The 26,860-nt window shown below is 42.8% G+C and overlaps 1 protein-coding gene across 1 annotated transcript in view; it reads left to right on the top strand.

The window, feature by feature from the left end:
* Nucleotides 1-26,860, top strand: part of KALRN (kalirin RhoGEF kinase) — a 513,548-nt gene that overhangs the window by 140,488 nt on the left and 346,200 nt on the right. The window contains exon 2 of the mRNA XM_031053208.2: nt 23,762-23,836. Within this exon, the coding sequence (XP_030909068.2) occupies nt 23,762-23,836 (75 nt within the window). The remainder of the gene's footprint in view (nt 1-23,761; nt 23,837-26,860) is intronic.

Below are 26,860 nucleotides of genomic sequence, written 5' to 3'. Positions count from 1 at the left end.
ACTGAAATGCAACAAAGCAGGTCCCAGATGTGTGTTCAGCAATGCAGAAAGAGGAGGCAGAAATGGAGAGCATAAATGTTGTTAAAGAGGGTGAAAAGGAAGATGTTTGGGTTTTCTGGGGAGAGAGGATTTTTTTTGGATGTGTTATGTTCTGGTGCTCTTTCAGTGATGGGAATTATGAGGCTTCCTGGTACCACAGCAAGTCTATTGAGGACTCCACTCTGAACCAGTACTTTAGCATTCATGATACACAGACAGAACTGCTGACAGTCCATTCAGGAGGGCAAGTGAAAAGGACAAAACTGCCCTGTGTTCTGCTCAGCTGCACTGCTCCCTGTTTTGCACTAACAGAAAAATTCCCCTCCAACAATAAAAGGAAACTAACATCACAGTATAAAGCCTGATTCTCACTAGCAGTGGATTAAGCAAGCCTTGGTTGTACCTGATATTCCAGCTGCTGAAGTGTGGGATAGGGTGCCAGAATATTATGCTTTCAGAATTGCAGGTTGAAAGAGTTTGTCATTCTGTAATACAATCTATATGATTGTCTTGAATCTCTTTTCCTAGTGGAGTCATTAATACACAGGAATGTTTGACAGAGAAATGATGGAGTATGATATATCTTATTTTGGGAACTGACTTTCTTCTTTAATAACAATGAACATTTTTTCCACCCGGTGCTTTTGTGATCGATACAGAAGATGTAGTAGAACTCCTGTTCAGAAGTGTTAGGTCAATCTGCAGCATTTCCTATGTACACAAACAGCTAACATCGTTGTCTGGATAAACTCCTCAGATTTACCACTAAGTGCTTGTCTGAAACTTCCTAAGCATGCTGAAAGATTGATTTTAGTGGGAACAGGACCTGCTTGCAGCACTGACAAAAACACCTATTTGCTTTAGGGGGAGCAAGAGGAGGATGAAAAGGGGATCAGATACAGAAACCTGTGACTGATACAACACTGGGAATGAGATTTTGCCAGTGGAAGCAGACGTTTTGAGGGTTTATATTTTTAAGTTACCCTACTGGAGCCTCCTATCAAGAGGCTAGGTTTGGAGCATGCTTATTGCTTTTCTTCTTGAAATCTCTGCTGTTTAAGAGGTTTCTTGCAGTTGCTAAGAAACTAGGTTCCCCAAATGGACATCCTTTTGAAAATCTTGGTCTATTACCAGAAGCATTCACGGTATTTCAAAACAGCCACAAAATGCTTAGCAGTGCTTTTTGTTATTTTTGGTTTGCTGCTATAGGCAAGAACAAAAAGAACCATCTTTTTTCATAGAGATACCTGACAGATGAGAAAATTGGCAGAGGAAAGGATGCTCAGCTTAGGACGATGTTGTTTCATAATACAAGTAAATCAGTCCATGTACACAGAGCCAACATAACACAATCCCACCTCACTCAGGACTCTTTTCCAAGCCAGCATGGTTAATACAGCTGAGGTGGGAGTGTGGGGACAGAGCAAGGAGCATCTTCATCCTGAAGCTATATCGAGCCATTGCTGCTCAAGCTCTGCTTTTTCACTGCTCCGAGTATCTCTGTTCCAGACCCAAACTGCTACAGCAAACAGGCTCAAGGAATTATTTCTGGATGGTAGGACTGTTCTTGTGGCTACAGTGGCAAAATGAACAAGAGGTTGGCTCAAATGGGGTTAACTTGAGCACTAGTGATACAGCAGGCTGGGTCAGTCATTTCCTTTGCCTAGAAGATGGGAAGTGGGTCTGCCAAAGTTTTTAATGTGGTAGTCTCTCAAGTGTACTTATAGCTGCTTGATTATCTGCTTGCTGTTTGACGTGAAGACATCCTTATGTGAACTGTCCCCAAAAATCTTCTCTGCTTCTTCACTCTGCACTCACAAAAGTGGAAAGACATCACTACCCTTTGCACTAATGTGGTTTTGTGTTCCCTGAGAAAACAGCCGTTGTTTGAGCCTGTCACCAGTCTCTAGCTTGCTCCATTTTATTTCGTTTAAAGCCATGTTATGTTCAAAACTACAAATGAAGGGACAACTTCTCTGATTTGTACACTCCATGCTACCACCTGGTCCTGAATATATAATCACTCCATGTCAAGACTTCCCATCTCCTTCAGAGGGTGTTTCGTGCATGGATTGTATGTATTAAGTTTCCCTTGTAATTTTATGTTTGCTTGCAGTATGTTATTTAGCTGCTAGTTATCTTTGTATACTGTAGAGAAATTCAGACAAGATTTGCTACTTGGTAAACAAGAAGGCAGGGTAGGAACCAAAGCCTTTTTATTAATGTCAAAGCCTGCAGGTTTTTTCTTCAATACCTTCTGTTTCAGAAAACAGTGTGTGACAGGAGTAAAATGGGAACAAAGCGATCATGAATTTTCAGATCGGGCAAGAAACTGCATACTGCTTTTATTCCAGAATCTGGATTTGAATAGTATCTTGTCTGGAAAAGTTTAGTGAGGTTTTACTGTCAAAAATCAGCACATTCTTATCAACCCCACACCCTGTCTTCTGATCACCGTGGAAAAATGGATCAGTCAGGCCTGTTTTGTGTCCAAAAAGGCAGTTTATAACTTGAGCAAGTTAGCCTGGAATAAGGAATTATGGCTTGGATGTATGGCTTCCTCAGCTGCATGAATTTACAACTTCCATTTGAAGTGGCACTGATTTATAGTCTTTAAAATTGCATAGGGCAATTGAACTTGAAGAGGACTGACAATATGCAAAGAATAATAGGCTGTGAGAGGAATAATCAGTTATGAGGTTACATTTCTAGAGGTTTTCTTTTTACTTGTAATTTGCCTTTGAGCCTAAGTTAAATTTCCTTTTCTGTTCATATAAGATAAGCAGTAATTACTGGTCTTGTTTGAAATGATTTCTTGATTTCATTAAGGATACAAATCATCATTCCAGAAAAAGAGAGGCACAGGCACTTCGCACAAGTCGCACTGTGCCAGGACTGTTGAACTGTAACAGTCCTTCAGCCTCAGACTCATGGATTCATTCCTTGGTTTTCAGATTTCCTTGCTATACCGGTTCCTTCTCTTAAATTCCCACCATCCTGTCCCCTCCCCCAAAGAATACTTTCCACTGTAGCATCATCCTAGCATGTCCACTGGCTGTTGGGTGTCTCTCATATAAATATGTCATAGGTCCTATCCAAGCATCTTGAGAAACTGAACTGTGAATAGTTTTCAATGAGGTGGATACTGGGGCAAAGCTGTAGGTGGTGACCCAAAAAACCGAGAAATAAGTTACTAGTTACTCTGTAAGCAGAGAGAAAGGGGAAGAAAATGAAAGGGCAGTTGTGTTTAACAAATTATTCTGAAGTTTTTTTTGCATCATCTTAATTGTTGATTCCTTATAATTTCCTTCCATAAGTAATTATTAAGGTCAAAAGTCATAAATTATAACTTAATTTGCCCCAATTAATGTTGAATGATCTGTGAAGTTTGCAGAATTGAGTGATTCAGCTGCACTAATGGATTGTGGTTCAAATGGGTTTCTGTCACATTATATAATGCCCTGTTATTGTCTTTAGCTCAACTCATGAGATGCTAGAAAAATCTCTTGTTTGTGCTTGCTTGGAAGCTAGAATCCCTCTAAGTTTGCCAAACAAATTACGTGGGTTTTCTCCTCAATGCTGTTACCAGGAATCCTGACAAAGTCCAAACCAGGAAATGGCTGGATTTCTTATTCAAGGGTTATCTTTATGACAAAAAAACCAGTATGAACTCGTTACAGATAAGTGCATTTGCTATATCCTTCTCTAAGATCATGTTCTTACATATTAATTTCCAGAACTCCCAGTATCCCAACTGTTTGACTGAAATCTGCAAAAGCTATTGATAAGAGTTTATTTCCTGTTATGGGACTAGACTCTGTTTCCAATTATCGTCTTACAGTTTTAAGTGCAGCAGATCACTGACTATTTAGAAGTCAGGATAATAAAAAATCTGTGTAAAAATGTAATTGTTTTAACTTGTGCCACATTCACATTTTCTTCTTTTGATTTTTAATTGCGCAATTATCAGGCTCATATATTTGTAAAAAAGTGTGAGAGTCTTCCTTTCTCACTTTCTCTTTTTTGACTCCTTGTCCTCATGTTCATTGATGAGCTGTGTGTTTTCACCACATTGCACTTTCAGCTGGAAATGCCTGGCAGTTCTGAGCTATCACACAATCTTGTTCTTATAGGAAAGTTCTATATATTCCATTAAATTCCTGTAAATTCCAATTGGGTTAAAAGAAGAACATGGGGTAGTTGGATTACCCTGTTTCCAAGCAATGATGTGTATCTGTGGCTTGAATAAAAAAGTATGCAGCCTGAATAAATGATAAACGTTGTCTCCCAGATGCCACAAGTTCTCTAACAGAAATCTCCTATAAGCAGACATGGCTCCAGCCTGGAGAGTTTGGAGATGAGCATGTCTCTTTATGACCTGCTGACTGGCTTTCAGTACAAGTCCCCTCACAATAAAATCCAGGTCTTGGCCTAGAAAGGCCTTGGAATTTGGCCTTCTGTGCCAGAAGAGGATGTTGCTGGGACTCGTTGTGGTGGAGCTGCATCTGAGAGTTCAGATACTTCTCCTGTCTGGAAAAAGAGATTTGACTCACAGCTACAAATCCGGTATGAGATGTGGTTTCCCTCATGGGAAAGACAAAGGTCTAGTCATTAGTATTGTTACATAACATTTCTCTGCTGCCCATTGCCATTTTCCCCCCACTTTTTGTAGAAATTTCTTTTGAATTTCTTCGGCCACATTATTGGTTAGCTGACCCAATTTAAAATCCCAGACTCCATCAAGCCCAGTATTTCCAGAGTAGGAACCTATCGTGCTTGTGATGAGTCTCTTCTTCAGCAAAACTGGTTTTGGTCTAGACATGAAACTCTCTGACTAGAAGACAAGGATCAGGGCCAGTCTTTCTTTCCTGAAGCCATCTTTGGTTTTTAGCCAGATGCCAAACATTGCTGACTTCCAGCTTCCTCTCCATGCCCTGCTTAGCATCTCATATGCAGCCATATGGGACAAGCACTTTAAATGAGAGATAATTTGGTGTCAGTGCTGTCTCACCTGAGAAGAGACCAACAGCTGATGACTCTAGATAACACTGTGTAGGTTTTCCTATTGAGGACCAAATCTTCATCTTCATTCCACTGAAAATCCCCCAGAGAGTTGTGGCATATGTCTTAAAATATGTCTTGAAATTTATAGTTTTGGTGACCAAATACTCTTGCTTCTGTAAAAAAGATTTTACAAAAGACTTCTGCTTGTTGCCCCACATCTGTTTTCTGCTGCATCTCTTTTCTGCAACTGCGGTGGCAGCTTTCAGGCTTGTAGGTAAAGAAATTACATGCTCCAGTACTAAGTCTAAGTACTACTAAGTAAGTACTACTAAGTACTACTCACTAAGTATGTGCTTTTATGTTGTATTTTCAAATCTGCCAACTTTTGGAGCTGTTATTGCTCAGAAATTTGGTGCAGTCATTGTCAGATGTAAGGAAGGCTTCAGGAAGAAGAGATCTGGGCTAACATACACTGCACTTAAATGCCTTTTCCACCACCCAGATTCCATACCTTCTGAAGATCACTGCTTGCTGTGATGGGAATTTCAGATCTAATGAAATGTTTGAAAGCTCAGAAGATTGAGAATATGTAAACAGACTCCTGAGACAAGCACTTCTTTAAAGCGTTTAGTAAAACACCAGTAAATATCTGTAGCGTGAAGGATAAGCAAGTGACTGATTCAGTCCTGGTCTTTGTCAGGGGAGGCAGTGTGGTGCATGGCACAGGGCTCTGTGCAAGGGGTGAGGGTCTTATCTTGATAACCCCATGCATGACCTCTGTGAGGGACTTGGCTTTCCCATGCTGCTGTACATTCACCCACACAATAGATGCACTTTGTCTCCAAGCACACCCTGCTCCATGGTGGCTGCTCTGGGATACAAGTGAACCTGCTGAAAGATACGCATGTCGGAAGCTCAGAGATGACTCAGACAAGCTGGTTTTCTTTCTGAATGCAATATTCTCCACTTTTATTTCTCATTTACTCCACCAAAATTTGGTAGGTTGCACCTGAAGGTCTTCACTGGGTCAAAACAGTCCAATGAGGTAACTGTGAATAGCTCTCTGTGCTGGAAATGTCCTGTGGCTTGGACTGATGGTAAATCAGATTACACTCAGTATAGTTAAAGTAATCATCAGACTAATTGCTTAAGGCTCTACTTGGCAGCAGTGCTAAATGTGTAGCACTTGAATATTTTCTCAGTTTTCTATAGATGGGCATGTTTTCTTTCAAGAATAGTATTACATCTTTTCTTTCTGCTTCTTAATTTCCCTTTGAGCAAACCATACAAAGAAAACACCCACTTATCATTGATGGTAAGAAATTTTCTTGGCCAGCAAAAAGAGAAGATGCTGCTTCCAGGCTCTGCGGCTGCTGTCAGGAGGTAAGGAAACACACTGTCCCCAGCAGATGGATGAACCAAGATGCAGGAAGAGCAAACGATTTGTGTGCAATCGCACATTATGTCTATGGATAGGATTCAAAAGCAAATGTTTCAGGCTAACCCCAGTAACCATTATTCTTCTGTATCTTGGATCCATCAAGGAAAATGTCAGAGCTTCCTGGAGACCAGAGCTGGAACAGGAAGACCTCAGGCAGAGCTGCATGGAGCTGTGGAAGGGTCTCACATACTGGGCCACCTGCAGCTTTTATTATCTTTGCTATGACATGGGTAACTTCCTTCACAGGCATTCAGAGAGGGTACACCAAGGAAGAGAAGGCTGTTCCCTTTCAAGGAATAAAAAGCAAGTGTGGGCTCACTGTTAATTTCTGGAGAGCTCTCTCAAGCCACAAAAAGGGGTTGGGACCTTCACTGATGTCTGGGTTTTTTCACCGTCTCCTATTTTTGCAGGAAAATAGGTAAATGAAAGGTTAAAACCATCCCATGTTTATGTGGCAGTAGCTGCTTCCTGGGCTAAATTAATTTATGAGCAACTTTTGAGTAAGATATACAACCTGAGGCTTTAAACCAAGAGATTGTCTATAATGGCTTTATTGCCAGATCAGTGTGGTATAACTCCATGTTACTCTTAGCAGACAGATATGTGGTCTCCTTTTTCTCATCCTAAAATAATTTAATAAGGGAAAGATAAAAAATGAAATGGGCTTTCAGTGTCAATTTAATCTGCAGCTATCAGTAGTACTGCATACTAGCCATAACTTTGCACTTGCTCCGTAGCTCTCTGCAATGTTCTTGGTATGCTTTAACACTGATTTCCATACCTTAGCCATCTTGGTTTGCTTTTAGATTTAACTCAGCTCTAAATTCTCCCACAAAAGGCTACTTTTGCTTTCAGATATCTGAATTTACTCAATCTAAACTCCAACTTAATTTTATTTTTCTTGGGAATCCAAGCAGTGAGCTTTCAGGGCTGAATCAGTAGCAGTGCATTGTCCTGTGCTGTAAATGGCAAGGCAAATCTGTTTCTTCTTATAAGGAATTAAAATCATTCACAGAGAGGAAAGTCATACAGAAGTGTTTAACTGAAGGATGGTTTCAGCAGTGTAAATCTACAGTTTTCTGAAAACCGGGTAGAGCTGCTCCTCTCTGTATTGGCATGACTAAGGAGAGGGTTTAATCCAAAGTCTAAAGCTATTAATATTGATAGGACTGCATTTTTCCTGCAGACCAAAGCATTTAATTACTACCACCCCATCCATACAAGCCGCCTTCCCCCTAGCATTGAACAGCCCCTGGCTCCCCAGGACTCTGCTCAGCTTGAAGCATCGTGAGGGAAGCAGAGTTCTAAGCCTGCAAGCAGAAATGCTATATTACGGGTTGGGAACTGTCTGCATTCTCAGATGAGCATGACTCAAATAGCACGATCTGTGACTACATGCGAGTAAAATATCATCCGGAGGACGGAGTGAGCCACAAGTACACCCATTCCTTCTCACAGTGGTTGTTTCAGAGTCTCCCTGACATCTTACAAAGGCAAGTCAGCAGTGGCTTGTTTGCAGGAGCAGCAACCTTGTATTGTATGACTAAAATCTCCAGGCAGATTTCATAATCATGGGCAAGACCTTGACTAGGGCTGGAGTTGGAAAGGATTGCAATTGCCTGACACTAAATAGCTGTGTGATTGAAGGGGCCCTGGAAGGAGCTCCTTGGGACTGAATATGTCCTAAGCACCGTGATTAGCATTTGAGGCTGCACTCCACTTTACACCTGAATGCATAAAGAGAGAGAGCAGAAATACATCTCTCGGCACCATAACTGCTGTAATTGGCCAATGTTACATTGATCACAGTGCTCCTTAATGATGAAAGCAAGGCACAGTGCCTTCCAAATCAACATTTTTACACTTAGCTAAAAATGCTAACATTTGTATTTAACTAAGGATCAGTTGCTCGTCCTTGTTGGAGGGGAATAGGAAAGGGAGGAGAGGCACAGTAAAGCTACAAGTATGGCCTGGCAGGAACTGACCCTGCAAGCAGGCACTTCCAGCTTGGGAAACCAGTGTGGAAAGGCTGGCTGTGTAAAACTGGCTTATATTTTGGAAAGTTCCTTCAAACTTGTTAACTCAGTACGTTTGTAAATGCTGGCCATATTCCCAGCCTTTATTTGCAGCCTGCGTATCCTGTAAGCATTAATGTAGTATCTCTTTGGTTGTCATCAGACATTGTCATTGTGCAAGGCAGGAGGGGGCAAAGCCCAGATCCAGATAGGTTGCTCAGCATTAATATGACTGTACCATGAGACATGGAGGAATGGGTTGTGATAATTGGTTAACAGGGCAAACAGTCCCTTAGATTACCCTCAATAATTTGTGTTTCTCATACAGCTGTTACCTAAGGGTCCTTCAGATCCTTTGCAAGGCATAAGACAACCATCATACTGGGGTCCAGAGAGCAGCATTGTTGATATGTTTGACCAGTGGCATCCAAAACCATTTGGCACAGGAACACAGAAGGAAAGAGAGGGACATGTTGGGAGTGGGTTATGAAATGGGGGGAAGCAAAGGTATGTCTGAATAGTGGAGATTTTGCTGTAGGGAACTCATATGACTATTCATTAGGGACTGTAGTGACAGGACAAGGGGTAACGGGTTGAAACTTAAACAGCAGAGGTTTAGACTGGATCTAAAGAAGAAATTCTTTACTGTTAGGGTGGTGAGGTACTGGAATGGGTTGCCCAGGGAGGTTGTGAATGCTCCATCCCTGACAGTGTTCAGGGCCAGGATGGAAGTCTTGGGTGGCATGGTTTAGTGTGAGGTGTCCCTGCCCATGGCAGGGGGGTTGGAACTTGATGATCTTAAGGTCCTTTCCAATCCTAACTATTCTATGATTCTATGATTCTATGATTCATATGGGTCATGACAAAGAGTCAGAGGATCTGTGTGTCAAGATGGTAGGAAGCTAATCCATAGTAAAAAACAGGTTTCAGGGGCTTCTCTGCCCCTAGAACAGCTTTGTTTTTTCATGTACATGATAGTGGGGTTCAGAATCTTGATTACAACCTGTAGGAGCTGCCATGAGGGAAACCTGCTCTCACCTACAGCGCTGAGGTTTTACGGGCAGACATCTGGGGAATGTTTAGGTCACATGTATACACATGTGTCTGGGGAAACAAGTTGACGATGCCTGTAATGCAATAATTTGCAGCTGTCAAAGACTTGACATAGCTTGCAGACTCATAAATTTTACTTTAACGTGCAGTTCTGCTCCAACAAGTGTCTGTATAAAAATAGCACCTTCCTACTGAAGTGATCTGCTATCTAGGTGTGATCACATGCAAATCTGATTAATTTGCTGACTAAATTATGGGGAATGGCTTTGAAAAATGGGTGCCTAAAGTTAGCTACTTATTATTTAGGTACCTAAATATTCAGTAAGACTTTAAGTGGTACTTAAGTCTTGTCACTTTGAGTTGCCCTTGGAGTAACTTTTAAAATCAGATTACCTTTCTGGAGCACTGAAGTACAGAATTAAATAAGTGCGACTGAAAATATTGTCTTCAATTTTATTGCTTATTATCTCTGTTGAAGCTGGAAATATGCAGCCACTCCGGGAGTGGGCGAGCAGGATTCTTTTTTGTTCCTTTTGCAATCATACAAGCCAAAAAGATGACAAATTAACTTCTAGATCACAGCATGAGTTTGTAGACCTGGTAGCTGGAAAAACAAACCAAACATCATTTTTACGTGTAAACTGACTGCGTTTGATCTGGAAATCACTGAGATGCAATAAACATGAACTCCATGATCCTATTTTTATGGAGTCAATTTTCCGAGTAGAACCACACTTAACAAAACAATCATTATAATTGAGTAGCAGTGCTTGAGAAAAGGGCTGGATTGAAAACACTGACGACAGGAGCCTTCTGTTTATGCCTGGAACAGCAGTGACAATGGTAGTGTAAGCTATAACGCACTATTCTGCAAACAGTTGACACCCAAGGGACTAACTGGTTACAGCTTCAGGTGCACTCTTTTGACAGGTACCTGTTTTCTAGCAGTGGTGGGGGCACCTGAGTTAACAGTCGCGTAAGTGGTAGCATAGCCATATTGCTGAGCAGGTAGCAGAGACTTAGGGCACTTCACATTACTGGTGCTTATGTAGCACCACAATTGCTAAATAATGCTCGGAAGCAAAGGGGTGAGGAGGTAGCTCAGTCACTATTGCTTATGTGGTCTCCACACACAGGCTTACTACTGTCCTGTCAATTACTGCTGGCTGTGCAGAGCTTGGGCTTTTTTTTCCTCCTTGATCTTTTTATGCTGACATCTGTCTGTTGGACATCAAAGTGCAATCTTTCAAAGCCACAAAGTCATATGACTTACCGAACACTTAAGAGATGATCTATACAAATGCAGACAAGCTTGCTCCTGGAGGACACATTCTTCTGTCCTGATGTGTTAAAACAGCTCTTTGTATTTGGGCAATAACAAAGATTCATTTGAAAGTATTAGCTATCATCAGGGCTTAACCTCTTCAGAAAGTATTCTTTAGTGAAGGTTTTAAAGTGGATTTGCAAAGACAATTATTCTTGTCCTTGGGTAGAATCCGGGCAATTTATGTGCTCAGCTGACTTGCCATTTTGGCTTCAATGGATATTTATTCCCAAAACGTAGAATTTCTGTGCATGGTTGTGTTGCATTGGCTGAGGATGATGGTAATGGGCAGATTAAATGCGTGCAGAGAGATGCTGCTCAGGGTGACACATCCTTAATTGTCAGTAGTCTTATAGCAGGCAGTGTGCTCTGTACTGTAGCTCTTCAGTGCAGGGGAAGAAGAGAGTATTTATCTCTTTGTTTTTCTCCCTGTGTGTAAGTTCACAGAACATTTCCAAAGAAGCATCTCATGGCAATGAAAAGGCTGTTTGTATCATTTAAGCCAATATACCACTTGGAAAATTTAATTTTGTACCTCTCCTGCATGGTAACCTTCTTTCCATAGTATTTCAGCATGCATTTTTTATTCACAAGCATGTCATTATTGCTTTATCCTGCATTAGTAGTCAGTGTCATGTATCTTGACTTTCTGGAGTTAATGTACACCCTGCTATAAATTGATATTGGAACATTTGATAGGGCTTCCCAGGAAAGTGGTAGAGAGGGTAACTGTACTTCCACAGGGTGCTTTCTTACCAGTGTGCTCTTACAGCTCAGAAAGCCAACCTTATTCTGGGCTGCATCAAGAGAAGCGTGACCAGCAGGTCAAAGGAGGTGATCCTGCCCCTCTACTCTGCTCTTGTGAGACCTCACTTGGAGTATTGTGTGCAGTTCTGGTGTCCTCAACATAAAAAGAACATGAAACTGTTGGAACAAGTCCAGAGGAGGGCCACGAGGATGATCAGGGAACTGGAGTGCCTCCCGTGTAAAGACAGGCTGAGAAAGTTGGGGCTGTTCATCCTGGAGAAGAGAAGGCTGCATGGAGACCTCATAGCAGCCTTCCAGTATTTGAAGGGGGGCTACAGGGTTGCTGGTGAGGGACTGTTCATTAGGGACTGTAGTGACAGGACAAGGGATAACGGGTTGAAACTTAAGCAGGGGAAGTTTAGATTGGATATAAGGAAGAAATTCTTTACTGTAAGGGTGGTGAGGCACTGGAATGGGTTGCCCAGGCAGGTTGTGAATGCTCCATGCCTGGCAGTGCTCAAGGCCAGGTTGGATGAAGACTTGGGTGGCATGGTTTAGTGTGAGGTGTCCCTGCCCATGGCAGGGGGGTTGGAACTTCATTATCTTAAGGTCCTTTCCAACCTTAACAATTCTATGATTCTGTGTGTTTATGCAATCCTGTACCACTGATGCTGACTGGACCCCATAACAAAACAGACTGGAGGCAGGGCTGGATGCAGACAGAAGATGGATGGTGAGGGGCATCAGCACAACTACTATTTCTGATGACTGACACATGCATGTTACACCAGCTGGTAGTGGCAGAGGGGTGGAAACAGATCTTCTTAATGTGCACCTGCTAATATAAATTAATTATTATAATAATGGAGCCAAAGTGTGATGAATCTGTTCTTTCCAGCCTGCCTTTCATTCTGCCTTTGCTTTGGAAGCAGGCAGAAAAATATCACTGCATTTCTTTCTTTTCCTTTGTACAGTTGATTTGCCATTTTTGTTTTCTCATTGCTCGTAATGGTTCATCGACTTCTGACTGTGACTTGTCATTTATTCAAAGATGTATTAGCATGGTAATGCCTAAGAGTTATTGAACAACTAACATAATGGACAAGTCATTCCAGCAGCAGAGCTGGACTTTTCAGGAAAAGGTCATGGAAGCCCTGGGCTGCGTTGTAGGCTGGAAACATGGACACGTTTTTGTCCTTTCGTCGTCAAAGCTAGAACCAGAATACGAGAAGGTGCATGTGGTTACATGTTTGTGTTGGAGAACTGGGATGACTTGTATGAGATGTGTGTGCAGGATGGATTCACGACTGGGGAAAAGATAAAAATGGATTATTACAACTATTGCAGCCAGAAGAGTGAAATCTTATCTGCAGTAGAAGATGTGGAAGAAAGGGGAAGCTATTTTTTCCCCTCATCTCTAATTTACAGAGCTAATAAATGTTTTTTTTTTGTCTACTTAGCTTGGTTTAGATTAGGGTCTGCTTCTCAGTATTGTATTAAAATGAGGCTCTGCAGCTGCCTGTGGCAGCATCCTGATAAGGCACAACAGGCTGCAATAGGGCACCTATGATCAAGGTGTAATTTCATTATCTTTCAGAGACCTTTCTAATGAACTTTTGTACTATTACTGGCTCTTTGCATGTGACAGTTCCCTTATGCTGGTTTTTGCAGAGGGTGCTGTCGGTGAAACTGAAATGAGGGAAACCACCAATCAGTAAAATCCCTTCAGAAGAAGGGAAGATGTGATCGGAAAAGGGTTTTATAATGCAAGCTGCAAAATTAAAAAAAATATCACCAATATATTGTACTTCTGCCACCTTTGTTGAAAGTAAAAAATAAGGAGAAAAGGTCAGGTCTGTGGCTTCTGCATTTGCAACCTGGCAGCAGGCTGGAAGGAGGGGCCCCAAACTACATCTCTGTGTTTTAAGGATGAGCTGAATTGTCATTTCACTCCAGCTGTCAGGGATCTATAGAGCAGCAGCTTGCACCCTCTGGAGATCAGTCAGATCTCATTAACCTGTAGCCAGTGACTTGTGCAGCTTTGACCTCCCCCTTAGTAAAAAAGAAGCCAATTCACTGAGTTTAGGTGGTAATCTTGTTAGACCTATTTTAGCCCCTTCCATAAGGAAAAGTATGTTTGGTTTGAAGAACATATTTCTGGGAAGTCTGGTGTCCAGTCTCAGTCTAAAGGGATATGCAAAATGAAATTAAATGTGTATCCTTTGTCTTTGAAGGCTGCCCAATGACTTTGTGTAACTGCCTTCTGGTGAGCGTCATTTCAGCAAATTTAAGGACTGCTTGTCCAGGAAGAGCTCCAGATAGTGAGGCTTTAATCCTAGTTATCTCTTTATATGTGTCCTTAGCTGGAACAAACTAAAGGAAAGCTGCATTTTCAGCCCACTGGTGATCCTTTTCTATTCAACATTGCAATAATATTGCAGGGTTTTTACCACAAAAATGTCAAGCTTCTTAAAGCAGTAAGTCTTAGGGCTATAAACATTTATACTAGCACGCTGAAAAGATTTGGGCATAGGGGTTGTACTGGAATTAGGGAGCAGCTGAAAATACATGTAGACTAACATTGGATTAAACAGAGGCAATTTAATTGGCATTTATACATTGAGAGAAGGAAAAAATAGCAAATGTGGCTAGGAAGCTTTTAGAAATCAGGGACGTAATTTGCTTTCCAAAATGATTCGCAGCATCTCATGTTAGCTAATTAACAAAACAGCAGGTTTTGTTAATTTAACATTTAACAGCAGCAGGGTTAGGACTTGGTGGGGTCGGTTCTCATCTGTGTGTTTGTTAGGGTCTGTTCAGCCCCCTCAGTGCTTTTGCTCTGCTCTTTGGCATCTGGGGAGTCCAGCCTCTTTCAGAGGCAGAGTTACAAGTGGCTGCGCTCCGCAATAGGACCCCGATGAGGGTGAAAGTGGCAGGTGGAGAGGCAGGAGATTACGCATTGACTGGCATGATTCAGTCATCCATAAAATGATTTTCGTTAATGTTTAATGTGTGTCAAGAATGCCAGCATCTGTACGAGAAGCAGATAAATTATTTAGTCCTATGAGTGTCTTGTCTCCCCCCTCCCACTGATGTATGTAAAATATTTGCCCGGGTTTTGTTTAGATTTAGGATGTTGTTGTGGAAGTTAAATCAACCACTGTTACACACAGAGCATTTCCTTGTGAGACCCTTGGAGGAGCTACTGCTGCTGCTTTCCAGGTCGGTGCTTTGTTAGAGAGGTCTGGACAATCTGAAGTCAGCTGCAAGTGGGTTAAGCACAGTCCCTGTTGGTGTGCTGAGGTTGTTTTTAGATTGGTTTGCAAAGGAGTAGATCCTGAGAAACTGAAATAAGGACAGAAGAGCAGGGTGCGAAAGGAGGTCCTGCTCTCCTGTGGGGATCTGCTGTCAGAGCAGCTCAGCATCACAGTGTAGGCCATGAGCCTTTCCTGCACCCCTGCAGGGATGTGCTGCACCTGATGTTAACTAGCATGCTTTCTTCTGCCATTCTTGCTACCTTGGTATTGCTAGTTTTGTCTGGAGGTGCATCACCCAGAGACCTGTGACTGCCTAGTTTGGATGAGCTGTGTCATCACACTCAGTGGTGGACACAGCTTCTGTGATCTCAGCAAGACTTCGTACCCCTCTGCAGGGCTGGTTTCTACTTGCCTGCCTTATTTCAAAAGCGTAGGACATGGACCTTGCTTTATCCCTATGTGGATAATTTGTGCTTAGGAAAGGAAAACCCCCTTTGACTTGCAGGTTTGGGGTTTCACTATGTTAATTGTTTTAAATTAGCTTCACAGGATAACACAGTAGTTGCAAGCTTAAATCGTCAGTCCTAGCAGAGAGACCAAAGGGAATGAGCAAAGGAAGAAATGAATCTGATCAGATGGGATTTGAGGGGAGGTGAGACATGGAAATATAAGCCTAATTAATAGTGAGGCTGTAGTTTCTGAATATTGAATGAACCCCAATCAAAAATTGCTAATTTAAAACTCACTCTGACATACTAGACACAACCATCCTTCCTGTGCAGAGATTTTTCTCAGCAGTGGGCACTTTGTCAGCCTGTGTGTCTGCTTGGCTGAGGCATGTTCAACCCTGTCAGAAACATGAAAAAGAGAACTCTGCATTAAAGAGAAAACGTACGGATTGTTTTTAAACACAGGGGGAAATGCTATTGCTTTGTTTGTTTGGGATTTTTTATTTTTTTACTTTTTATTATTTTTCTTTTTTAGTGAAGTCACAGGCCTTGGGACTAGGATCTCAATTGGCCTCTAATTAAAGTTGCTTTCTTACTGTCTGGCATGAAATCCCCCTGAGAGGCAGATGTTTGCAAAGCACACTTGAGGCACTGGCATATGGTTCCTTTGTAAGGCTGGCGTTTCAGCAAAGTGCCTCCTGAATGTTGTACATAATTAGATATTTTATTTTATTTCTTTGTCCTGGAGAAGTTCCTGGATGCTGGGGACCTCCAGGGTCCAGAAGGGAGGCTTTTTGAGAGACACATGGGAAACCCTAAGCACGTCACTGATACATGACAGGTGCAGGCAGATGCCCTGGTGCAGCTCTGTGGAAAAAGCCTGTTGACTAAACCAATGCCAGTTAAAGGAAATTATTCTAACCTACAGAATTTACTAGAGGATGAGACCCTGGGTACCCAACCTCTAGAGCCTGACTAAGGACTTGCGTCCTTCTTACAGGAACCTATTTACAGGTCTAAACATTTTACAGGTTTACAAGCTTCTGAGGAGTGTTTCCATAAGGAATCCAACTATAATTAGGAGGGGACTGAAATTAATAGAAAATATTCTTGCACACTGGGCTTGGATAGAGACCATGGCTGTACTTAGAACATGGCCTGTAGCTCTTTATTAATACCATAAAAGACTTGCATCTGGACTGTCACTTATGTGTAGTGCAATCTACAAGACACTTAATGACTAAAAGCTCCAGGTGCTGAATACACTCATCTCCCTCCGGGGCAGCATATCTATGCCTTGCACACTTAAGAAATAAAACACCAGATTTTGCCTCAGATGACCTAATTTTCCAATTCTTTTATCATCTCCCTTTCCTTCCCAAAAAATTCTGTGATCACCAGAGCAAGTTTTTCCTACTGTCGACGCCTCGTTTTTGCCTATCTATAAAAGCAAGCTGCAACAGTTCCCTGCCTCAGAAAGGCTTTTTGAGACAAAATTAATTCATGTATGTAAGGTGCTTTTGAGGTCTGTGGAGCTGACTGTGCTTTACGAATGTGGGCAGTCATTATTTTCATTCTCTAGAGAAGAAAACCAAGATCTAGCATAGTTAAAACAGCTTGTTCAGGATCACAAGGCAATTTAGGAGCTGAACCACAAATAGAGCCAAGTCGTTTGACTGGAAATCAGATGTTCTATCCACAGGGCTACCTATAATGTCTAATTATTTTTCTAAGGGTAAGAACTGAAAGATCTCAGCCTGATTCCAAAGTCCTGATGGAAATAGAAAGCAAATGCATAAAAGATTGACTCACAGTTGTTGCATTCTCTTAGCATCTCTATTAATGTATGTTTAAAATGGAACAAATAAAATTCCCCATGGATGGAGATGAGGCAGAGCCTTTGCTGCAGGTTGTGCATTAAGTTGGTATCCTTCTGACGCTTTGAATGGTTTTATGGCATGTATGAAAAGGCAAAGCCTGGCTGCTGGCTTAGGTGGGATGCACAGGATGCAGCGTTTTAGGCTTCAGATGCTGAACACAGCTTATTCGAGGCCACATGTGCACAGGGGCTAACGAATTCTCATGCTTGCTGCGAGCGGCTGTATCTTTGTTGAAGCCTTGCCTATTTTTTTGGCATGCTTTCAAGCTGAGACTACTGTTTAAATGTGTGGACATTCAAAGGCTGTGGTGGGAGGCTCGATGCTGCCAAGTACCTCGTGGAAGGAATAACAATCTCAGCAATTAGCAAGCTCCCCCAAAACCCAGCCCTGCCTTTCTGTGTTACAGGCAGGGGAGGGAAGTGGGCTGTGCAGGGATTCAAGCAGTGGGAAATCAGAGGGACTGATCTGCCCATGTGGAAGGCAGTTGAAAAGCGGTTGGACCTCTGACAAGCACTGGCAAAACTTGGAAGTGGAGGTAGCTTGTAGTATTGCCACCCAATAGCTGTGGCCAGAAAGATGTTGCAGCAAGCAGTAGTGGTCTATAATGAACAAAAGGAAGGACAGAATAAAGAAACACAGAGAAAATAATATTAGTCCTGGACTGATCCTAAGTAGTACACATATAATATAATATAATATAATACATATAATATATTACACATATAATACAACAACAACAACATTCATCCTTTCATTTTAGATTAAATGCAGCAATGTAATGAATATAACTTTTGTCTCAGCTGGGATAAAATGCTAGGCATGTGGTGCTGTGCAGACCATCTATTCAGTGTCCATGTTTCTTGCAACTTTTGAGGCCATGGCATGGGTCTGTAATTCACATTAAGAAGAATAATAATCTTTGTTAGTTAGGCATATAGCTCCAGGTTAATCTTCAGTAATAGCTGGTAATGAAGATTACAGATTAATTTTCTATTTTTTCTGGCAGGTGCTGCCTTTAGATTCAGTTCAATGCAATCCTTCCTTCCTTCGTCTTTGAAGTCAAAACTGGCTCTTCTGTCGCTTTCAGCGGGGAAGTGTGACAGGAGAGCCTTACAGGCTCCTGGGAGGCTCAGGGCATTAAAGTCATCTTTCTTTGTATCAGGATCACGCTGTTGTCCGCAGAGGAGTGATCAGCAGATGCAGAGTGTCCAGCCCCGTTTATCTCTGCCAGATGGTGCTAAAATACTAGTCCGGAACACGTGTTGCTTCTTTTCTACCAAATGCTCATGCCATGCTGTGGCCTTTTTGCCTCTGAATCAATGAGCCTCAGCCAGCAAAATCCCAGCGGCAAAGGCCCCAGCAGCCCTTGGCTAAGCCCCTCTCCATTGCTTGTAGATAATCAGAGAAATCTATCTAGGAAATCTCACAGCCCTGCAGGGACGGACAGTAGTGTGCAGGCGAGGGAGGAAGGGGTTAAAGAGGGTTTAGCACACACACAAAGTAAATATTTGAGGCAGAAATGCACAAAGAAATAATAATGGAGAGAGAAGGGCAGGCGGAGGAAGCAAGAAGTGTGAAGAGAAGAAAACAGAGGATTATATTCTGCCGGAAGACAAAGGGATGGTTGTATGTGAAAAGCATTGGGAAAGCATTGGGGAAATGAGGGTCCAGCTCTGCACAAACTTTCTGTCTGACACTGGACAAGTCAATCTTTCTGTGACTCAGTTTGCAAAGGCTACAATAAGAATAACAAAGTTTTCTTTGTTCTGCTTTTCTTTGCTCGCATCAGGCATCCCTTCTGTTTGTGTGTTGTAGAAAGCCAAGATGCGCTTGGCTTTCACTGCAAACACAAATAAAATCCACTGAGAATTTGAGAGGAAAACGAAGAGGTAGGAAGCCAAGAAGGCTACGATAAACCTAGAATATAACTGCTCCGATAATGGGGGAGGCAGAGGAATACAAGAGAGGCCTTTACTGAGGGAGGAAGGAAGAATATGGACCAGATTAATGCTACTGTTGCCTCCTGGACTCCCGTACAGTTCCTTGAGGGTGGGTTTAGCCCAAGGAGTTCAGTTTTGTTTGGTTAAAGAGACTTCATGCTGAAGTTTTTAAATAGTCAAAGCTGTTCTGAGGGCTAAGAGAATGTGGGCTGCCTTTCCTGAAACATTGCATGGGACTTGGGATGAACAAATCCTGCTGAAGGCATCAGGAGCCAAGTGATTAAGCCCCATGCAGTGCTCTGACAGGAGGCCTTCTTCTTGCCTACGCATACTTTTTTAAGTATAGAAAGTATTTCCATATTTCCAGCAGCTGATCTTTATTTGAAGCCAAGAGCTGCATTTTTCGTGTTAGAACTGAAGATTTTCTAGGAAAACCCATTCTGGAGCAGACCATTGGTTCATCTAGCCTAAGACAGTGTCTCCAACAGAGGCCCTGCTCTCTGCTTAGTGAAAGAAATCCTAAAGCCCACAGGACTCTCTCCAGGGATAATTTCTGTTTCGCTCCAATAGTTAGAGTTTGGCTTTCAGTTCAAACTCTGTAGGCTGATATTCTTTCCAAAACTCTTGCTTATTTTATTAATCTTTACAGTTCCCTGGAGCTGTTTGCTGTTTGCAGATCTGTAACCTGCTTGGGAAGCCCCTTGAGCTGCTGACCTCCACATCAGCAGCAGTTAGCTCCCTAGGCTACCTGGGGCATTTGTGTGGGGAAAAAGGAATTTTCTCAGCTCCAGGTTTGCTGCATTCAACATGGACACATGCCTTAAGCTTCCCTTTTCACCCAGCTGGCTTCTCATTATAGCATCTCACCTAAAACTGTGAGTTGCTTTTGCCATGCAGGGAATCCCCGCTGGGAGACAGGCTGTGTGTGTGACACTGCTCTGCCCTGAAACGTGACTCAGCCATGCTGAAGATCCACTGTTTTAATATTTCAGTGCTTCCAGGTTAACAGGAGTATGTTATTCTGTCAACTGCTCCAGCAGGTATGGTGTGTTTTTCTTGTGTCATTGGAGTAATAAAAGTTTGTGGATAGTCATAGCATCCTGGTAGGTGGATAGCACATTAAACCAGAGCATGATAAAGGTGTGAGGGGCTGCAGGGTAACTGGGACATGGAACTATATCAGCAATTACAATGCTCAAGCTTCTTTGAAGACAGTGGTGAGACTTGCAGGTAGAAGGGCAAGAGGGGCACTGTTGGGTAGTCCCATGCTTATGATGATGGTGAGGCAGAAAACAAGTGCATGAACAGTGGACAGCATGGCTCAGTGTCCATCCTACCCTTCATTCGTCCACCTTTTCTGTGTACTCCTGCTGCAGAAGGACTCGTGTCTTACAGGAGTAAGAGGGAGGTGTAGGGCAGGATACAAAGCACAGCCTTTGTCATCATTAGTAACAAACTGGCTAGGTAGTTGTATAACCGGGGCTCTGCAGCAAAAATTACATGGTGCTATGCAGACATGGCTTTGGGTCCAGCACGCAAACAATCAAAACAAATGTATTAGGAAGAGCTGGGGAATAGGATGAAAATTAGCATTATTGGGGTATGCTTGTAATAACTTGTGAACTGGGGAATGCATCATTGCTGCTCTGGGCCCTCCTGGAGACAGATTTGATGTTGCTTTTGGAGCCCTCATTAAAGCCAGTGCTTTTCCATTTATGCATCCCTTCCCTGAGGTCTTGCTGGAAAACCTGAGAGCATGCTCTGAGATGTAGCTGCTGGCATGAAGATTTTATCAGAAGCTGAAGTGACCTCTGAAAGCAGTGGTCATGGCCTCAGCTCTTGGTCATAAGCTGCTACTTGCATGAGCAAATACATCACCCAGGGCAAGGGTGTTGCTTTAAGCACTGACCTACCTTCAGGAGTTTCCTCCCTCATCTTGAGGGAAGTTTTGTATCTTGTCAATTTTTGTTGATTTCCTGGCCCTAGGGTGGCCTCTCAGCTTTCTGTTTTGTTTGTCATTTTGCAGTGTGTCTGGTTTGGCCTGTCCTGGGGGGTACTGAGGAAGGCAAAAAAACTTGCTGGCAGCACTGCTTCCATTTGTATCTTCCCTTGCCTCTCCTGTGTGAGCCCTTTGCCTGCATCCTGTCCTGCTGCAGCTCAGGAGGTGACCCTCTTTAAAAAAAGTCATACATTTTTCTCCTGGTCTCCATTCATATACCTTGGTGAGATGCAGTTCTCTCTTGTGGGAGAGCATCTGAAACTGTCTTTCAGCCCTCAGTATAGTGCTTCTTGCTAAGAAGTCCTTATTGTGTGGTTTACATATACATATACCAAAACCACTAATTCTTTTGGTTTTGTTGACTAGACTTCAGTTGCACAGTGTCTGCTGCATAGTTAAGTGCCTAAGAATCAACTTTGCTGTTCCCCTGACAAATTTAACAAATATTGGCCAAAACTCAGCTTGCACTGACACTGCTGATCTTGCAGCTGGAGAAATTTGGCCCAGTATCCACTTCAGTGTCTTGGAGCCATCATGATGTGTCTACCACGCTGGCTGTTCTTGTTTGCTTCATGGTTGGATGAGATGCTTATATACAAAGCTTCTTAAATTCCAAGTGTTGCCTACAGCTGAACAATTCCTCTGTTTGATGTGAAAGCTAGCCACAGCCTGGGATCTGAGACATTATTCTTGTTAAGAGGATAGGTTAATAGCAAAGTCTCATATATTTTATACAGAGTGCCAGAAGTCCTGGTTACTTTAACACAGAAGGAGTTCAGCAAGCAGGACTAGTTTCCCTGGTCCTCAAACACTTTACTGACACAAAGCAGTCTTTAGGGATCTCTCAGGACTGTGCTCCAATGCCTGTTCAAATTGTAGTAACGTTGGTCTTGGCCTTGAACTGAATTACCTCACTTCTTTCTATGCTGATTTTAATGAGTGTAGGCCTAGCTGATGAGTTTGCTCATCTTCTGGAGCTGAGTGTTGCAGAGGTGACACAGGTTCAGCTGCAGGTGAAAATGGCTGTTATGGTCTTCATCTCATCTGCTCCATATGTGTGCATGCATCATAGAATCATAGAATGGTTTGGATTGGAAGGGACTTTAAAGTTCCAACCCTGCTGCCATAGGCAGAGACACCTTCCACTAGACCAGGTTGCTCAAAGCCCTCTCCAGCCTGGCTTGAACAATTCCAGGGATGGGACATCCAGAATCTCACAACCTTAATAGTAAAGAATTCCTTCCTAATGTCTATATTAATCTACCCTTTTTCAGTATAAAGCTGTTCTCCCTTGTCCTATTACTACATGCCCTTGTGAAAAGTTCCTCTCCAGTGATCAAAACACTATACCTTTAAAGGCTGCATGAGGCAAGAAATATATGACAATATATAGGGAGGGCTTTTATTTCCATTCCCATTTTCAGACCCAGTTGATCAGGTGTCATCTGCTGTGTTCAGCAAGAAAGACATGGTGGCCAGAACAACATTGCCATGTTTCTAGCCAGTCAAGAAAGCTGTGTAGTGAGCAGACTCTTTTGCCCCTGGTACCATCCTTGAGGAATGGTGGTTACTGCCTTCCTGTGAAAGGTAGAAAGTGAAAACAAGGGGTTTCAAATATGTTTGACTCTTTGATAAGGTGGAATAGATTTAAGACCATATTGAATATCACTTGTCATGATGGGTATTCACTACCCAGTGATGGATGAGTTATTTTTTAGAGCAATTCAAAGGTGTTCTTCAAATCCACCTTTTGTTTTGTAATAGTGCAGGTGGAATAACAGCATCTGGCTTGTTGAGGAGTGATCCGTTACCGCTGGTCTTTTGCAAAGCACAAAGATGCTGCTGGTGCCTGAAACCACTGACAGTTCTTTTCCTAAGGCTTCCAGGAGAGTAAAAGTCTGGGATTTCTTTGGTGAACTTTCAGGAGACATGAAATAATGTGCACTGCAGGGAAGGCAAATGGCCTGTGCAGGTATATTTAACATGTAATTAAATGGCATCTATTACACAAGGGCGTGCTGTGGCTTCAAAACACCCCTTACCCAGAGGAGACTTTGGCTTGTAAGCATGTCCTTCCTTTGAGTGTGATCCCCACCTTGAGCCCTTCAATTTTCAGCTGTGCTGTGTAAAGAGGAAAGGAAGGGGAAAAGCCTTTGTTAAGCCAGCCCCTGTGCAAATCTGCCTCAAGGGCTGATGCTAAATGGGTATGCATGTGCTGTAACATTCACAGCAATTTTGCCTGGACTGTGTTCAAAACAGTGAAGGGAGAAGGCTCTTGGCTGAGCCTGCAGGCTGGGTATCTCCCAGGGTTGATAGTATGGTCTGTGAAACAGGCAGTGGGGCTAAACCTGATTAGTTGGTGGGAAATTTATTAACCTTTCAGAACTTCTGAAAGATAAAGTGATGAGCTGATTCTCTGTATTTTCTTCCTACAAACATCAATATTTATGCTAATACTACTTGTGCATTGGACATTGGAGTCTGATTCTTGGTGCTTTTATGTGATTTATAGACTTCCTCCAGCCTGATTTTGAGAAACATGGAGTGTCCATGAAGCTGGGAACAAGAATATGCTCTCACCTAATGTGGCTTTCCTGTTTTCTTGTTTTGTAGGTTCTTTTCGAAATGATGGTTTAAAAGCTGCTGATGTTCTTCCTATACTGAAGGAGAAAGTGGCCTTCGTGTCAGGTGAGCACATCTTTGCTGGATCCCTGCAACCTAACATGAGCACCATCTGCCATGTCCTGGTTCTTACGGTGCTCCAGAGTCACAAGGGAACAGTTTTGTGTTTGGACCTGGTATACTTAAATTAGCTTTCTGCTAAGAAAAGGGCTGTTGGAACAGGGCTATCCAGTAAGACTCACAATGTTGAAAACTAGCCCATGTTGATTTTCTTCAGATTCTGAGAAACAGGTAAATAGGCAGCATGGGTGGGATGAAATGCAGCTTCTTAGCTCCAGCTCAGATCTGTGCTGCCTCAGCTTTCAGAACAGTTCAGGGATCCTGCTTTGGGCTCAAGGTCAGTGAATATCAAGAATTCCTGTTTGTAGGAAGTGCTCAGACCTGTAAATCACTGGTGTTTCGTTTGCAGTCCCAATCAACTTGCAGTTAAAAGTACCATTCAGTTGCATTTACATAATAACTCAGATGCTCAAATATCTCCTGCCATCCCGTACAAGGATTTACAGCCTTCATTTAGGAGACAATTCTCAAGGACCTGGGGGTGGATGAGGACTAGACAATATGGAAATGTCTTTGAGAATGGTTTGGATGATATTGTTTCTGGTGTAAATTACAACTTGTCAGGGAGAGGGGGAAGAGAAAGTCTGAAGTGATCCTAATCTTCAATGAAGTCACTCAAATTGACAGCATAAAACCAGGGTATTATAAAACCAGGGCAGCATAAAACTGGGGTATTATGAAACCACAGACACACAGGGCCAGTGTTTCTGATGATTGCAAACCATTAAGGCTGCTTTTGGTGATCTTCCCTGTTGCAATGACAAAATCTGAATCAGTAATAGCTGCCCTTCTTGTTCGCAGTCTTTGCTTTTTGTTTCCTTCATCTCAGCAATGCTGACTGCATAGGGGAGTAGCAGTGAGGCTGTTAGGTGCTTGGACTCTTATTTCTAAGAGCTGGAGCCGGGCTTGTGAGGATGAGGCTTGCCACCCTCCTGAGCCATGAAGATGTCTTGCCTGGCAGGAAAAGCTTCTGCCTTCACTAATGGTTGGTGTGTGATGTCTTCCCATGTAGCAACAGTTAAATGGTCCAGGGATCATGAATACTGCAGTGACTTGAGCAAACTATTTGTGGCTCTATAAACCCTATCTGACTCATGATATGAAGATCCAGGCCTTTGACAGAAGTTTATGAGACCAAAAGCCTAGTGTGAAAACCCAAGACTATCCCAACTGTACTTGCATGCAGGACTACTTTATCTCACACTGATGTTTCATTCTGAATGCCCTGAAATGTTTTATATGGTTTTTGGCTTTCACTGCTCCAAAGATGGGAATGTATTCAATACAGTGTACCTGCAGAGTAGTTTGCAACAAAGAGACTGTGCTGAAACTCGGTTCTTGGCTCTTCTCATAGAAATGACTGCAGGATCATTTGGTAATTCATGGAATATTTAATGACAACCTGTCTGGATTGTTTACACACCCCCTTTCACTGGTGGTGCCTGCATTCAGCTCTGAGCCAGAGGGTCTCACACCAAATCATCAGCTCATTAGATGCTGTCCTGGACCAAGCTTCTCTTGTGGCAAGGGGTAGGAGAGTGAGGGTGAGGGGTGGGGGGGAGGTGGCATTAAACAGGAAACACCAGCATGATCCCCTGGAGTTTCACACCATGAGCAAGGAACAGCTCGCTCTATGTAGACTCACCAGCGTCCAGCCTTGTAACTGCTCAAAATGTGCCTGTTATTGACATAGCTAGCTAGCTAGAGATCCTAGGATTTGCACCTGCTCTTTGCTGTTGCAACAACTACAGTCAGCAATTGTCAGGAGCCTTTGCAGAAAAAGTGTTCTGAGCTGCTAGTGTCTTACTGCAATAGCCCCAGCATCACCCTCCAGCCCAGAGTTTTAAGTACTGCCCAGTCTTCCCGTGGCATGTAGTAAAGCAGACTAAGAGAGGGATTTGAGCACTTCAGCTGATGGCTAGCTTCTTTTTAATTAAAATAGAATAACTTCCTATAGTGTGCTTTGAGCCCAGAAGAGAATTTTTTTTTGCCAAAATAGGAAAGTCAAACAGCTGGACTTTGCAAGATAAAAAACCCTGTTCTGTAGCTAGCACAGGCTGTGGGAGCATATTATGTTTATAATCAGGCTCCCTTGAAGAAAGGGGAAGTTTCATTGAGTTCTCTGAAGAGTTTAATACGACAATTAGTTTTAATTATAACAGTACAGTAATGTTGTCAAAGGGGGTTCTCCTTACACCAGCAGAATTTATTAGCATGCACAAAATCTCAGCTGAACATCTCTGTTGTATAGTTTGTTTCTTTTCTTGTTTGTTGTGGCTCACCAGCTTGTTTTTTAGTCCACGATTCAAGAGGAAAGCTGCAGAGAACAAACAAGTTTCTTCAAGCAGGGACTATACCATGTGTTGTATTTTAGTGTTGTGGATGCTCCTCACCTGGACCCTGTAGAAGAGCAGGGCAGAACAGGCAGGGAAGTGACACTGTCTGCTGCCTGCTCCAGAGCAGGCACAACAGGACCTGCCTGCAGAGCTGTGTGATCTCAGAGGAGCACTCAAGCTTTCAGAAGTGCACTTAATTTCAGAGTTGAAATACAGCTCTAACTAGCTGGGCATGGATTCATCCAGCCTAAATACCGTCTGGGGCTCTGTGCCTGGCGCTTCCCCTTGGCTGGCTCAGCTGGCAAGCAAGCAGCAGGCGCAGGGCTCTGCATCCGCATTGCTGCGCTGCAGGAGAGTTGAGGAATGGATAATGTTGAGATTTTTTCCTGGAACTGGTTCTTCATTTCTTCCAGTGATCTCATGTACAAGCTAGACTGAACCCAAGCAAAGTTCATGTGTATGTGTCTTAAACAGCACCTGAAAATCCCATTCCAGCACTCCTAGGCAGAGAGATGGCCTGAGCAGTTGGGTGCACGGTGCATTCTGGCCATTGCCATCTGATTGCTTCCATTGCTGACCCTGTGGAGTCAGATTAAGCAGAGAGTTGGCAGGGGGTTGGTTTTGGCCACCTGCT

The sequence above is a fragment of the Melopsittacus undulatus genome, chromosome 4 (genome assembly GCF_012275295.1).
Source record: "Melopsittacus undulatus isolate bMelUnd1 chromosome 4, bMelUnd1.mat.Z, whole genome shotgun sequence".
Taxonomy (NCBI): Eukaryota; Metazoa; Chordata; class Aves; order Psittaciformes; family Psittaculidae; genus Melopsittacus; species Melopsittacus undulatus.
The sequence above is the reverse complement of the archived record's forward strand: the minus strand, read 5'-3'. Positions and strand labels throughout refer to the sequence as shown.